Source organism: Oratosquilla oratoria, chromosome 22 (assembly GCF_046742065.1).
Source record: "Oratosquilla oratoria isolate Oo_2021 chromosome 22, ASM4674206v1, whole genome shotgun sequence".
Classification (NCBI taxonomy): Eukaryota; Metazoa; Arthropoda; class Malacostraca; order Stomatopoda; family Squillidae; genus Oratosquilla; species Oratosquilla oratoria.
The window spans coordinates 50,072,716-50,085,215 of record NC_134798.1 but is presented as its reverse complement, the minus strand read 5'-3'; the positions used below and the strand labels follow the sequence as shown (position 1 = coordinate 50,085,215).

The window sequence follows — 12,500 nt, the reverse complement described above, 5'->3', positions numbered from 1 at the left end:
TGTGACATAAGTACTTCATGGGGCAATTGAGATAGTCTTTATATCTTCAGAGACAAGAAGTCCCTCTAAGATGAATAAAAGCGTCTGGCGCTAAGCAGAATGGAACATGTAAATACAAAGATGAATATGTAAAGTATGTTACTGTATTGAAATTAATTTGGTACATTCAAGGAATTTGATCTGAATAACGCCAGACGATTTTTTTTTTTAGCCTAAAGGAACGTTTATTCAGAACAGATTTAAACAAACCTTCTTTTTGGGGTTGAGCCTTGAACATTTAATGGAGCAAGCAAATGTGTAATAGCCAACGACACACACACATACACACACACACACACACACACACACACACACACACACACACACACACACACGCACACATATATATATATATGTATATATATATATACAAATACACATATACTCATACATATACATATACATATGCACATACTGTACATATAACTCCTTACCTGTATAACTCTGTGCCTCCAGTCTTACGTACGTTTCATTTACACCTGCAAGAAAACGTCCAAGGAATTGTCAGGGCTGTCAGCTAAAGAGAATAAGGAAAAGAAAGGGTTGACAGAACTGGATAAGGTCTGTCCGTGCATGTACCTATTCTTTATTTTTTTTTTGTCAAATTTCGTCTCCCAACTGAATAAAATCGTTTGAAATCAACCGAAATAAAGATTGAAAAACGTACGTCATCGTGACAAAGTGGTAAAATGAGAGAGAGAGAGAGAGAAGTAAGGAGATATGTGTGTCTTTGACGACCTAAGAAAAGTTTATGACATGGTTAGTGAATATTTATTACTGAATGTATTGGGAAAGATATGGAAGGTTTAAGTCCCACAAGAAGGTGTGAACGAAATATTATGAGACAGAATAGAAAATAAAATCACAAAACGCAACAAATGAATTAATCCAGCTAGGCATGAGTTAGGATCAGCCTTTTTGCAATAGTTAGGTATTGTCTCCATTTTTCTAAAAGATTCGGTCAAGAACAGCAAAACACAAATCTCATGAACGAATTTTTTCGAGAAAAGAAGTGAGATGATTTAATGTGCCAACTGAAATTAAGTTTATTCATCCAGTATACATAATTTTTCCCTTTCGTCTCCCCCTCTCCCCCCTACCACCTCTCCCCCCTGTCACCTGTCCCACTATCCCCTCTCCCCCTTCCACCACTCCCCTTTCCCCCTCTCCTCCTGCCACCTCTCCCATTGATCCTCCCTTCCTCCTTCCCCTGAGCTCCCTCTACCCTTTCTTCCCCCTGTCCTTTCTCCATCCTAACCTCCCATCCCCAGCTCTCCCTACCCTTCTCCCCAACGTTCTTCTCGCTCTGCCTCTCTTTCCTGTGCCCCTTTCCCCCTTCCTCTCCCCCTTCTCCTCTCCCTCGCCCTCTCCCTCCATCTTCCCGACAACTCACGCATCCGACGCAGTTGTCTGATGATTCTCCATGCCATGTCCGACGAGCTGATGAGGGGGACCTCCTCCTCCTCCTCCGAGGGGCACATGGGGATGTCGAAGACGCAATCCAAGCAGTCCACGAGGCGGCAGTGCTCGACACCCGTCCACACCAACAGATTCTCTGCACGTGGAGAGGAAAGGTGAGGGTAAAGCCAGGACCATAGTGGATATTATATGAATATCTATGCTACACGTGACACATACATACATACATATATATATATATATATATATATATATATATATATATATACATATGTGTGTGTGTGTGTGTGTGTGTGTGTGTGTGTGGGTGTGGGTGTAATATATGTATATATACAGTTTATATATGTGTATATATATATATATATATATAGATATATAGATATATATATATATATATATGAGAGAGAAATTCGCTAGTAACAGCGACATCAATTCGATAATTTTTATGATAGTCGCATGCCGATATCGAACCCACTGCTATCGGCCATCCGTAAGATCACCTTCACAGAGCCTTAGCCCACTACACCAACAGACACTTAAAAGCCTTGAAACCTGGAATTCCTGTTTTACACAAGGCCCAAGTGCACATCGGATTGATGTCGCTGTTACTAGTGAATTTCTCTCATAGTTACAATGGCGAAAAGCATGAAAGGGATTTGTTCCGATCCTTACCCCTTGCCAACTGGTGCACTTGGGCCTTGTGCAAAACAGGAATTGGGGTCGCAGATTAATGATCTTTCCTATCCTCGAGAATCAGTTCGATTCCAGGTTTCAAGGCTTTTTAGTGTCTGTTGGTGTAGTGGGCTAAGGCTCTGTGAAGGTGATCTTACGGGTGGCCGATAGCAGTGGGTTCGAATCCTGGATGTGACTGTCATAAAAATTATCGGATTGATGTTGCTGTTACTAGTGAATTTCTCTCAGTTACAATGGCGAGAAGCGTGAAAGGGATTTGTTCCGATCCTTACCCCTTGCCAACTGGTGCACTTGGGCCTTGTGTAAAACAGGAATTGGGGTCGCAGATTAGTGATCTTTCCTATCCTCGGGAATCAGTTCGATTCCAGGTTTCAAGGCTTTTTAGTGTCTGTTAGTGTAGTGGGCTAAGGCTCTGTGAAGGTGATTTTACGGATGGCCGATAGCAGTGGGTTCGAATCCTGCATGCGACTGTCATAAGAATTATCACATACACACACACACACACACACACACATATATATATATATATATATATATATATATATGTATACATATATAATATACATATATATATACATATATATCATATACATATATATGTATACATATATATGTATATATATTGTATATATATATATGTGTGTGTATATATATATATATATATAGATTGTGTGTGTGTGTATGTGTGTGTATCTATGTATATATGTAAGAGAAAATAACGCTGCCCGATGGGATTTCTCCTTGTCTGTTTTACACTTCTCTAGTGAATGAGAGGTACGGGGGTTATTGCCATGTAATGAAGCGGTGGGGGTAAACCAGTTTAGGATCCTTGTTATCCACGAGGAGCTAAAATGAGAGGGACAACGAATGGCTTTTTTGGAGGGGTGTGGGAGTGTATGTAAGGTGAGTGTATGCTTTGACTAGGTCACCTGGTGTAAAGAGGGCAAATGGCCTTTTGATTTATGTAAGCACACACACACACACACACACACACACACACACACACACACACACACACACATATATATATATATATATATATATGTATATATACATATATATATGTATATATACATATATATATATATATATATATATATATATATATATATATAAAATAAACTCTTCTGCTGGGATTCGAACCCCCGCCAGAGCGGCTTGCTTCTTACAAAGCGAGGACCATACTCATCACTCCACCGCGACCCTTCAATACATACATATATATATATATATATATATATATATATATATATATATATATATGTATTTTTTTTATACGATTATTGGAGCATCATATTGGTAAAATATCAATCAAACTCACTTTCAGAACCACTGAAGTCCTCACCTTTCAAGAATGTAACGACTCCTTCAGACACTTGAAGATCCCTGGCATCGAGAGTATTGTTCGCCAAAGCGTAAGCGCAGGTGTAAAACGAGTACGTCGTCTCGTAGACGGATACCGCCATACACATCGGGTCCCAGAGGCACAGAAGCTTACAGTCACCTGCAGAAGAGTTCGGAGGCGTGGAGGACAGAGTCTATGAGTACTATGTCAGCTCGCGCGAAGAGAGGTGTGGCTTGTGTGACGTCATTCGTTCTCAAAGACACACCCACTTGTAATCGCCTCGAGAAGGGTTTCAGGAGGCGTAAGGGACAAAGGCTGCGAATGCTAAGTCAGCTCACGCGCAAGGTATGGCTTATGTGTGACGTCACCTGGTGTGGATAATAGATAATTGATGAAAAGGGAAGAAGTACTGTGGGTCGTGATGGCAGTGAGGTAGATATGCAATGGCAGCCACGGCCAACATTCGAATGGGCTATCAGGCCAGATGACGTCCAAACTTTGTACTTGCACCGGCGACTACGAATTATGGACATAGAGTGAGCTGACTTGGTATCAGTAGATTTTTGCAATAGGCTTTCTAGACCGGTTTCGATACTTTGAAAGTTAAGTTACTCAGAACTATTATAAGTTCAAGGCTCAACTAAAAGATATGACAAATATTTTCCATAACTTTTAAGGCTGAAAATTACTCATGAAATTTTACTTAAAAGACTAATGATGAGTTATAAATTAAATTTCTAAGTTTTCTGAAATTGCTCAAGAAAATGATATTTTCGGCTTCCTGAAATACAAAAATATTCACTCCAGAAAATTCTAAGCTTTTAAATTTTATGTTCACAAAATATAAATTTTCAAGGTTTCCTGAGTTATGAATTACTTAGAGAAAGCTAGTCAAGGCTTAGTTGGGCAATTACATATTAGAATATTTCTTTCTAAAGCTAAAATTTAAAAAGACAGATTCCAATTTGGAAATTGATCACACACAAAATAAAAATCTAGGTTCTGTAAACATAAATTACACAGTTTTCAGGTTTCTAAGTCAAGATTTATTCGCAAATTAACAATTGACTAAATTTCATACAAGGCCAAAAGTTAACAGTATATTTACGAAGTAAAGCGTTCAAAAACTATAAATGAAAGTTACTTAGTAAATGTTTTCCAAAAATTCAAAACTAGAGGTTATTCACAAAGTAAGAAAAAATGCGAGAATCTTAAACTACAAATCACTTTCTTTTTAGTTCCAACACTTTAAACTTAAAAGATAAGAAGTAATTTTACTGTCTTACTGATAATTTCTGAAAATAGTTTTCTGTTCTCTATCATTCTAGCTCCCAAAGTCTCCTGTAAAGTACTCAGAAACTGAGTAATTATTATTATTTATATATAAATTTATTTGTTTTTATTTGTTTTTTTACTGTTGTTGTTGTTGTTTTCTTTCTTTTTGTGGTTTGCAGGGCTGGTATCCGCTTGTACCTCAACCTTCCCAGTTGTCCGGAACTGTTCCTACGTTAACGCAAGAGACGGTGTCCACGCTATGCCATATCACTGACGATACCCGAAGGAAGCCAATGTATCACACACTGACGTCACCAAGTCACCCCAGGTCCGAGTTAAGCATCGGTCAGTGGCCAATACTCAAGAGTGGATACCCTTCCTATTCCCTGCACGGCGGCCAGGATTCGAGGAGACGCCGAATTCACCACGCGGTTAACAGACGCGCGCTCTACCAACCGAGCCACGGCAGTCCCCATGCTGAGTAACTATTTCCTCCCTACATGTACCCATGTGAAAAATATCATGTCTTCCATTCCTCTCTGTATTTCACTGAAGTTAAGTTTTCCATTGTTTTCCTTTATTCATAGCCTAACCTAGTCTAACCTAACCCAACCGAGCCTATCCTTGTCTATCTTAACCTAACTTAACCTATCTTAACCTAACCTTAACTTACCTTAACCTACCTTAACCTAATTCAACGCACCATAACCTAACTCAACCTATGTTAACATAACCTAGCCTAACATAACCTATCTTAACATAACATAACTTTACCTATCCTAACTTAACCTAATTTTAGCCTAACCTAACCTAACCTAACTTTACCTATCCTAACCTAATCTAACTTAACCTAACTTAACCTAACCTAACCTAACCTAACCTAACCTAACCTAACTTAACCTCACCAACTAAACATTTTACTAGACTCACTCCTAAACGGGGGGGGGGGAGAAAGATTGCGTCCACTCCACTCCACTCATAAAAAAGGGGGATAAATACTTACACATTCTACTGTATCCTTCCACGGTGGAGTTAACATCCCACTCCGAGAGGACACGACCCACAAAGTGGTACATTTCGTACTCACACGACCCCAGTGAAACCAGGAGAAGGACCAGGGTCGTCGCCTTCAGAGCCGCAGTTGAGGTCATCCTTCAGGAGAGGTTGAGGATGAAGTTCCCTGGCCCTACACACAAAGATAAATCTTAAGCTATTCATTCATTGTGTGTGTGTGTGTGTGTGTGTGTGTGTGTGTGTGTGTGTGTGTGTGTGTGTGTGTGTGTGTGTGTGTAAATAATAATAATAATAATAATAATAATAATAATAATAATAATAATAGGTTTATTGAGATAGCAGTGATACACTGACAATAATACAATTGGGCACTTTTATGAGTAATATAGTAATTATTAGAGTGATATGCTTAGTCTAAAATTTATAATGAGTTTATTGTGCGGACAATGGATGGAATGGCACTGTTCTTGTATCGGTCAGTCCTCGGCGCTCTGATGGGCTTGATTTTGTTTGAATGCCGAGTTGCATGGCGGGTGGGTGTGGTGTTAGGTGGGAGGAAGTGACGGTGACGTGGGTGTAGCATTAGGTCCTGTCCAAACTTATTCAGTGCCTCACTGTGTTTGTCGGACAATCTTGGCAAGCTGAGGGTGGTGAGGGCGTGTTCGTATCCCTCATACTGATTACCCAAGATAATTCTGCACGCTCTTTTTTGTACTTTCTCTAATTTGCTCCTCTGTGTGATGTTGAGTGATGATTACCAGGCTGGGGAGGCGTACTTGAGGGTGGGGAGTACGAAGGTGGTGTAGACTCCCTTTAGATCTGGTGATGGGGTACCAAGGGACTTCAATCTGCGCAGCATGAAGAGTTTGTGAGAGGCTGTCCTGATGATGTTGTTGATGTGCTGGTTCCAGTTAAGGTGGTCGTCTATTGTGATCCCTAGTAGCTTGGCGGACTGGACCACCTGAAGGGAATGGGTTCCTAATGACAGTTGAGGTGGTGCCACCGCCTGTTTGGATGTACAAACATGCATGACCACGGTCTTGCTGTGGTTAACTGTCACATTCCTGCTCTCAGTCCACGTTTTGAGGTTGTCTAGGATGTTTTGTAGTGAAGAAAAGTCAGGCTGCCTGGTGTTGATGGGAATGCCAACTGTACAGTCATCGACGTATTTCCATCTATGTTGGGTGTCCATTAATGCGTCATTTATGAGGATGAGGAAGCACAGTGGTCCCATCTTGGTCCCTTGAGGGACCCCACAGGTTAGAGGGAGGAGGGAGGATGTCGTTCCCTGGTACCTCACTACCTGTTGACGTCCGGTCAGGAAGTCGGCTAGCCATGCTACCAAGTGTGGTTGGATCCCCAGTTGTATGGCTTTGGAGATGATAATGTTATGGTCAACAAGGTCAAACGCTTTCTTGAAGTCAATAAAGGTCAAGGCTAGAGAAGTATTACGCTTGTCTAAGTGGCTGTGCAAGAAGTCCAGAAGATTAACAAGATAGTGAGTTGTGGAGGAGGATTTCATGTTGCCATACTGTTGTATATCGATTTGATCTTTAATTTTGTTGTATACTGAGTCAAAAACAAAACCCTCACAGATAAGGCTTGGGATTGGGGTGATAGCATTAGGTCTAAGGTCGCTTAGTGACTGTGGGTTCGGACATTTGGGGATGGGAGTGATATATGAAATTTTCCAGTCACTGGGGCAGGAGTTTGACTCAGTGAAGCATTAATTATGGAGTGTGTGTGTGTGTGTGTGTGTGTGTGTGTGTGTGTGTGTGTATGTGTGTGTGTGTGTGAGTGAGTGAGTGAGTGTGTGTGTGTATTCATTGGTCTTTGGATCACGTGTTGGACTCGTGATCGACAGCTTTTTCCCTCCCGGAAGAGAGCTCAGAGCTCGTAGGTCCGATCTGTGGGTAATGCTATGACCTTTCACACACACACACCCCCAACTCCCCGCCCACGAGAGTCAGAGTAACGACCCGAAGCGCAGTAGTACCGAAATAATTTCGGCCCTGGGCAGGATTCGAACCAGGAGCTGCGGGTCACTTTCGTGGCAGCTCAGCTCAGCGTGTGTGTGAGTGAGTGAGTGTGTGTGTGTGTGTGTGTGTGTGTGTGTGTGTGTGTGTGTTTCACCATCATGGTCTTTGGATCACGTGTTGGACTCAAAGGATTACAAAGGAGGAGCATGCCGACAGGAGACCTTTTGGTCCATAACTAGGTCGGATGCGGAAAAAAATTATAATGATAAATAGATCAAATAAATAGAAATAAAAATTATAATAATATAAATAATAATAAATAAAATAAATAAATGCATAGGTATAGTTAGATAATAAACAAACAGGTAAATAGTAGATAATGATAAATTGACATAACTAATAATAAATGAAAATCAAGGAAATAATAATAAACAAACCAACAATAACAAAAAATATATATATATATATATATATAAAATAAATGGCAGGCATTACAGCATCTTGCTTAGGTGTTTATCTAAACGAATCTTAAAGCTTCGAACTGAACTACTTTGCTCTGCTTCTGCAGAAAGTTTATTCCATTCATTAACTACACAGATGTCGAAGTTATTTCCACCCACTCGGAGGAGAGCTCAGAGCTCTTATAATTATGACCGATCTATGGGTAATGCTGTGACCTTACACGCACACACACACCCAACTCCCCGCCCACTCGAGTTCGAGTAACGACTCGAAGCGCAGCGATACTGAAATTATTTCAGCCCTGGGCGGGATTCGAACTTGGATCGCCTCCGTAGTGGCGCCGCGAACGCTTTCACTATATATATGTGTGTGTGTGTGTGTGTTTATCAGATGTTCCACAATTGAATGAAATCGACTGGCAGTAACAAGTACACTCATAAGATTCTAATATGGATATCAAAGGGTTGATTACATATCTGATTGATATATTAGATGAAGCAGTAACATATGTGATGTTACTTATTACTTATCATACATTACTCATTAAATATTAATTATTCGTTATCAATGATTAATTTTTGATTATCAATTACTTACAGTTTTTTATTTATCATTTATTATTCATTACTTACTACTTATCATTTCTTATTTATTACTTATTATTCATTAGTTATTTATTATTTATCAACTTGTTACTTATCATTTATTGTTTATTACTTATGAATTATTATTTACTATTTACTATTCATTACTTATTATTCATTACTTATTACTTAATATTTATTAATCATTATTTATTACTTACTGATCAACGATAGACTCTATCAACAATGTCGGCAGGAGTGTCTCGAAGCTGGCCACCTAGCACGTCACTCCACGTCACGCCACGTCACGCTACGTCACGTGGAATTTCACACGTTCTACAGCTCTCACTGAACCCTGTTGACCTCGGTTCGAATCCCGTAAGACGTCCTTCTGGCTCGCTCGGAACGAGACAAGTTCCAAGCCAAACTGGAGGCTCTTGAGGTTCACAGAAACATCTAGAAGCTTTTTGAGGTTCCCTGAAACTCCCAGATTTCCGAAATTGTCAGAAGCTCATAGAAAAGAACTTCCAGAGCCTCTCCAAAGCTCACAGAAACTCACAGAAGCTCTTCAAAGTTCTCAGAAGCTCTCTGGAGTTCTCAGAAGTTTTCCAAAGTTTCCTGGGACTCACAGAAGCTTCCCAAAATTCCCATATACTTACAGAAGCTCTCTAAATATCCCATAAACTCACAGGAGCCTTCCAAATGTCCCAGGAACTCATAGAAGCTCTCCAAAGTTCCTATAAACTTAGAGAAGCTCTCTAAATATCCTAGAAACTCGCAGGAACTTTCCAAAGGTCTCAGAAACTCACATCAGCTCTTTAAATGTTCTAGAAATTTACAGAAGCTCTCAAAAGGTACCAGAACATTTATGAAATTCCAAAAAGCTCTCAAAAAATCACAGAAACTCACAGAAGCTCTCCGAATCTCCAAGAGATTCATAGGAGTTTCTCCGATCTTCCCAAAGATTCCTCAAGGTTCCTCCTCGTCCTTCGACAACTTCGACTCTTGTGACGTGGCTCCGAACTCTACTTCGTTTGCTTCTCCCAACTCGTCGAATTCGCCAAAGACGACGTTGGCGAGGAAACTGATCAACATAAAAATACGCTCCACCTACCAATCAACTTTCTGGCCAATGGAAGGCCAATATTGTAACACTTTTTCAGCCAATGAGACAGAAGAGGAAGGGAGAGAGGAGGAGGAGGAGAGGAGACGGGGCAGAAGAGAAAGAAGACAATAGGAAGAGAGAACAAGGGTGAGGAGGTAAAGAACGGAGGTAGAAGAAATGAAAGGTGATAAAAGAAGAGAAGAGGAAGTAAGGAGAGAGGCGAGAAGAGAATAAAGAGAAAATAAGAGGAAGGAGGAAGGATTAAATGTAGGTAGGAGAAAGGAGAGTGAGGAAGGGGAGGAGAGGGAGAGAAGAAAGGGAGGAGAATGAGAGAAAGAGGAAAGGAGAGGGGATAAAGGGCGTTATGAGAAAAGTGACAAAAGAGGAGGGAAGTGGAATGGAAGGGAAGTGGAATGGAAGGGAAGTGGAATGGAAGGGAAGTGGAATGGAAGGGAAGTGGAATGGAAGGGGAAGTGGAATGGAAGGGAAGTGGAATGGAAAGGAATAGAAGTGGAAGGGAAGGGAAGGGAAGCGGAGGGAAATGGAGAGGAGTAGATTGGAGAGGTGGAAAGGAGGGAAGGGGAAGAGGAGACAAAAACACAAGGAGAGAAGGAAGGGTAGAGTAGGGGAAGATGCTGGAACGGGAGGGGTGAAGATGGATAGGGAAGAGAGAGGGAAGGAGATGAGGGGAAAGGAAGGAAAAGAAAGAGTAAATGATGGAGGGCGGAAGGAAGAGAGAATAGAGAGGAAAGAAGAGGAGGAAGGTATTGGAGGGCTGGGTTAAGGCGTGGGTAAACGCGAAAGATAAAGAAAGGGAAAGGAAAGGTAAGGAATGAGAAAAGAATTCATGGTACTATCAGGGCAAGATTTAGATTTTTTTTTTCTTTTTTTTTTAAGGCGTGGCGGACCACAAGTCGGAAGCCTGAAATTGATTAGCATACCAATCAGAACATCATGCAAGATTGCAATTACGATATAAATCAACTACGAGGCGGTTCCGAACTTAATCAATTACAGGTTGGTTGCTACCTACAACCAACCACAGTGACGGGGGGCTGGGTGATGGTGGGGGGTGGGCGTATGGGGCGAGAAGGGGGGGGATGCAGAGACAATAACAAGGAGAGATTGTTTGGGTGTGAGTGCATCTGTGTGTGTGTATGTGTGTGTGTGTGTGTGTGTGTGTGTGTGTGTGTGTGTGTGTGTGCATGTGGCAGCGAATAATATTGAGAAAGATCTCACTTGCCTCAAAGGGTTTTTGTTAAATGAAATTTCCAAGTATTTTAAATGTGATTGTAGCTTACCCAAATGACATCGGGAGGTCTTGTCAACCTTGAAGAAGTTTGATAATATATTGATCACCAAAGCAGACAAAGGAGGTAAAGTTGTTATCTTAGAACATTCGGTTTACGTTAATAAAGTTTTTGATTTGTTGAATGATACGGAAACCTACGAGAAACCTAAAAAAAATGAAGATCACAGTCTCTGAATTTAACAGCAATGTCCGTACGATTTCAGTGGAAGGTCACAAATCCTAAGCTCCCCTATTTTTATGGTCTTCCGAAATTACATAAATCAGGCACCCCTTTGAGACCTATCATTTCTAACTGAGACTCTTGTACTAGCAAGCTTTCCAAATGGCTCTCAGACCTTTTGTCACTTTTGCTGGACAATTTTCCAGCTCACATATCAAACGTTCCTTTGATTTCATTTCTAAAATTAAAAATGTCTAAGTACAGAATGTCAGGCTGCTTAGCCTTAATATTACCTCCCTTTTCACTAACTTTAATGTTGAGGATTTTCTCCCATTTTTGGAATCAAGACTGCAAGTGTATCAGGACAATTTCCCGTTCTCAGTCATCAAAATTCTCGATCTAGTTCGCCTTTGTGTTCCATTGAATGTTTTTTTTTTCAGAACGAATTCTACAAGCGAAAGTACAGTTGCAGTATGGGCTCCAATTTGTCTCCTGTTTCGGCCAACCTGTACATGGATATAGATGCAACTCAAAAAAACCGAGCTGGGTTTTTTTTTTATAAAAAAAAAACCTTGACCAAAAAAACATGGATATTTTCGTTTTTTATTTATATTTTGTTTTATGCAGCTCCTGCCACTTATCCACCACTACTACAGCAACAGCCATCAACCAGCAGGGATTCTACTGCTTCAAGCAACATCCCTACTTTCCAGCTTGAGTCGGATGATTCAGAAACGGAATATTCTGAGGGCTCAATTGATGAACCGCCCAGCCCCGGCAGCCGGCCCCAGATTTCCCCATCTGATATAGAGGAGCCTGAAGAGGAACATCAGGAACCGCAGGACTTGGGTTGATGGAGTCAGAAGTTCAGAGCCTACTATATCTACAATGACTCTAAACTAACCGAGCAAGTGGGTCTGCCCCACATCTTTCATAACTCGACTTACTTCCTTCCATTTCTCTCTTTCCTTCCACTAAACCCCCAAATCCCCCCTCCCTCCCTCCCTCTCCCCCATCTTATCTATCCTGCCTAATTTGTAGTTTCTATGCCTGTTCCTGGGAACTTCTCCCCCACTCCCTTCCAGGGGGATGGCCATGACAGAAGGCTCCATT

The 12,500-nt window shown here is 41.0% G+C and overlaps 2 protein-coding genes across 3 annotated transcripts in view; one reads left to right on the top strand and one right to left on the bottom strand.

Annotated features, from left to right (window-relative positions):
• The window catches only part of LOC143037574 (uncharacterized), an 11,459-nt gene extending 1,280 nt beyond the window's left edge, over positions 1 to 10,179 (bottom strand). The window contains exons 1-6 of one of the 2 annotated variants that reach the window (XM_076206003.1): positions 9,720 to 10,179; positions 9,032 to 9,287; positions 5,775 to 5,957; positions 3,497 to 3,655; positions 1,433 to 1,594; positions 474 to 518 (exon numbers count right to left, since the gene is read on the bottom strand). In XM_076206003.1, the coding sequence (XP_076062118.1) occupies positions 474 to 518; positions 1,433 to 1,594; positions 3,497 to 3,655; positions 5,775 to 5,922 (514 nt within the window). In that variant the 5' untranslated portion in view covers positions 5,923 to 5,957; positions 9,032 to 9,287; positions 9,720 to 10,179. Of the gene's footprint in view, positions 1 to 473; positions 519 to 1,432; positions 1,595 to 3,496; positions 3,656 to 5,774; positions 5,958 to 9,031; positions 9,362 to 9,719 lie in introns of those variants that run through there. The other variant, XM_076206004.1, reaches the window with a different exon arrangement.
• LOC143037576 (uncharacterized) lies at positions 3,649 to 11,925 on the top strand. Its single transcript, XM_076206005.1, has 3 exons — positions 3,649 to 3,841; positions 4,951 to 5,252; positions 11,828 to 11,925. Exons 1-3 carry the CDS (start codon positions 3,692 to 3,694, stop codon positions 11,907 to 11,909), a joined length of 534 nt encoding a protein of 177 aa, XP_076062120.1. The 5' UTR covers positions 3,649 to 3,691; the 3' UTR covers positions 11,910 to 11,925.
• The last annotated feature ends 575 nt before the right edge of the window (positions 11,926 to 12,500 follow it).

What these genes read in the sequence shown, in the direction of transcription:
- LOC143037576 (XM_076206005.1), top strand. Translation starts at nt 3,692, where the DNA reads ATGAGTACTATGTCAGCTCGCGCGAAGAGAGGTGTGGCTTGTGTGACG. An exon ending in TAAGTCAGCTCACGCGCAAG is followed by an intron (nt 3,842 to 4,950) that starts GTATGGCTTATG and finishes TGTGGTTTGCAG; the next exon opens with GGCTGGTATCCGCTTGTACC. An exon ending in CACGGCAGTCCCCATGCTGA is followed by an intron (nt 5,253 to 11,827) that starts GTAACTATTTCC and finishes TTTTTTTTTCAG; the next exon opens with AACGAATTCTACAAGCGAAA.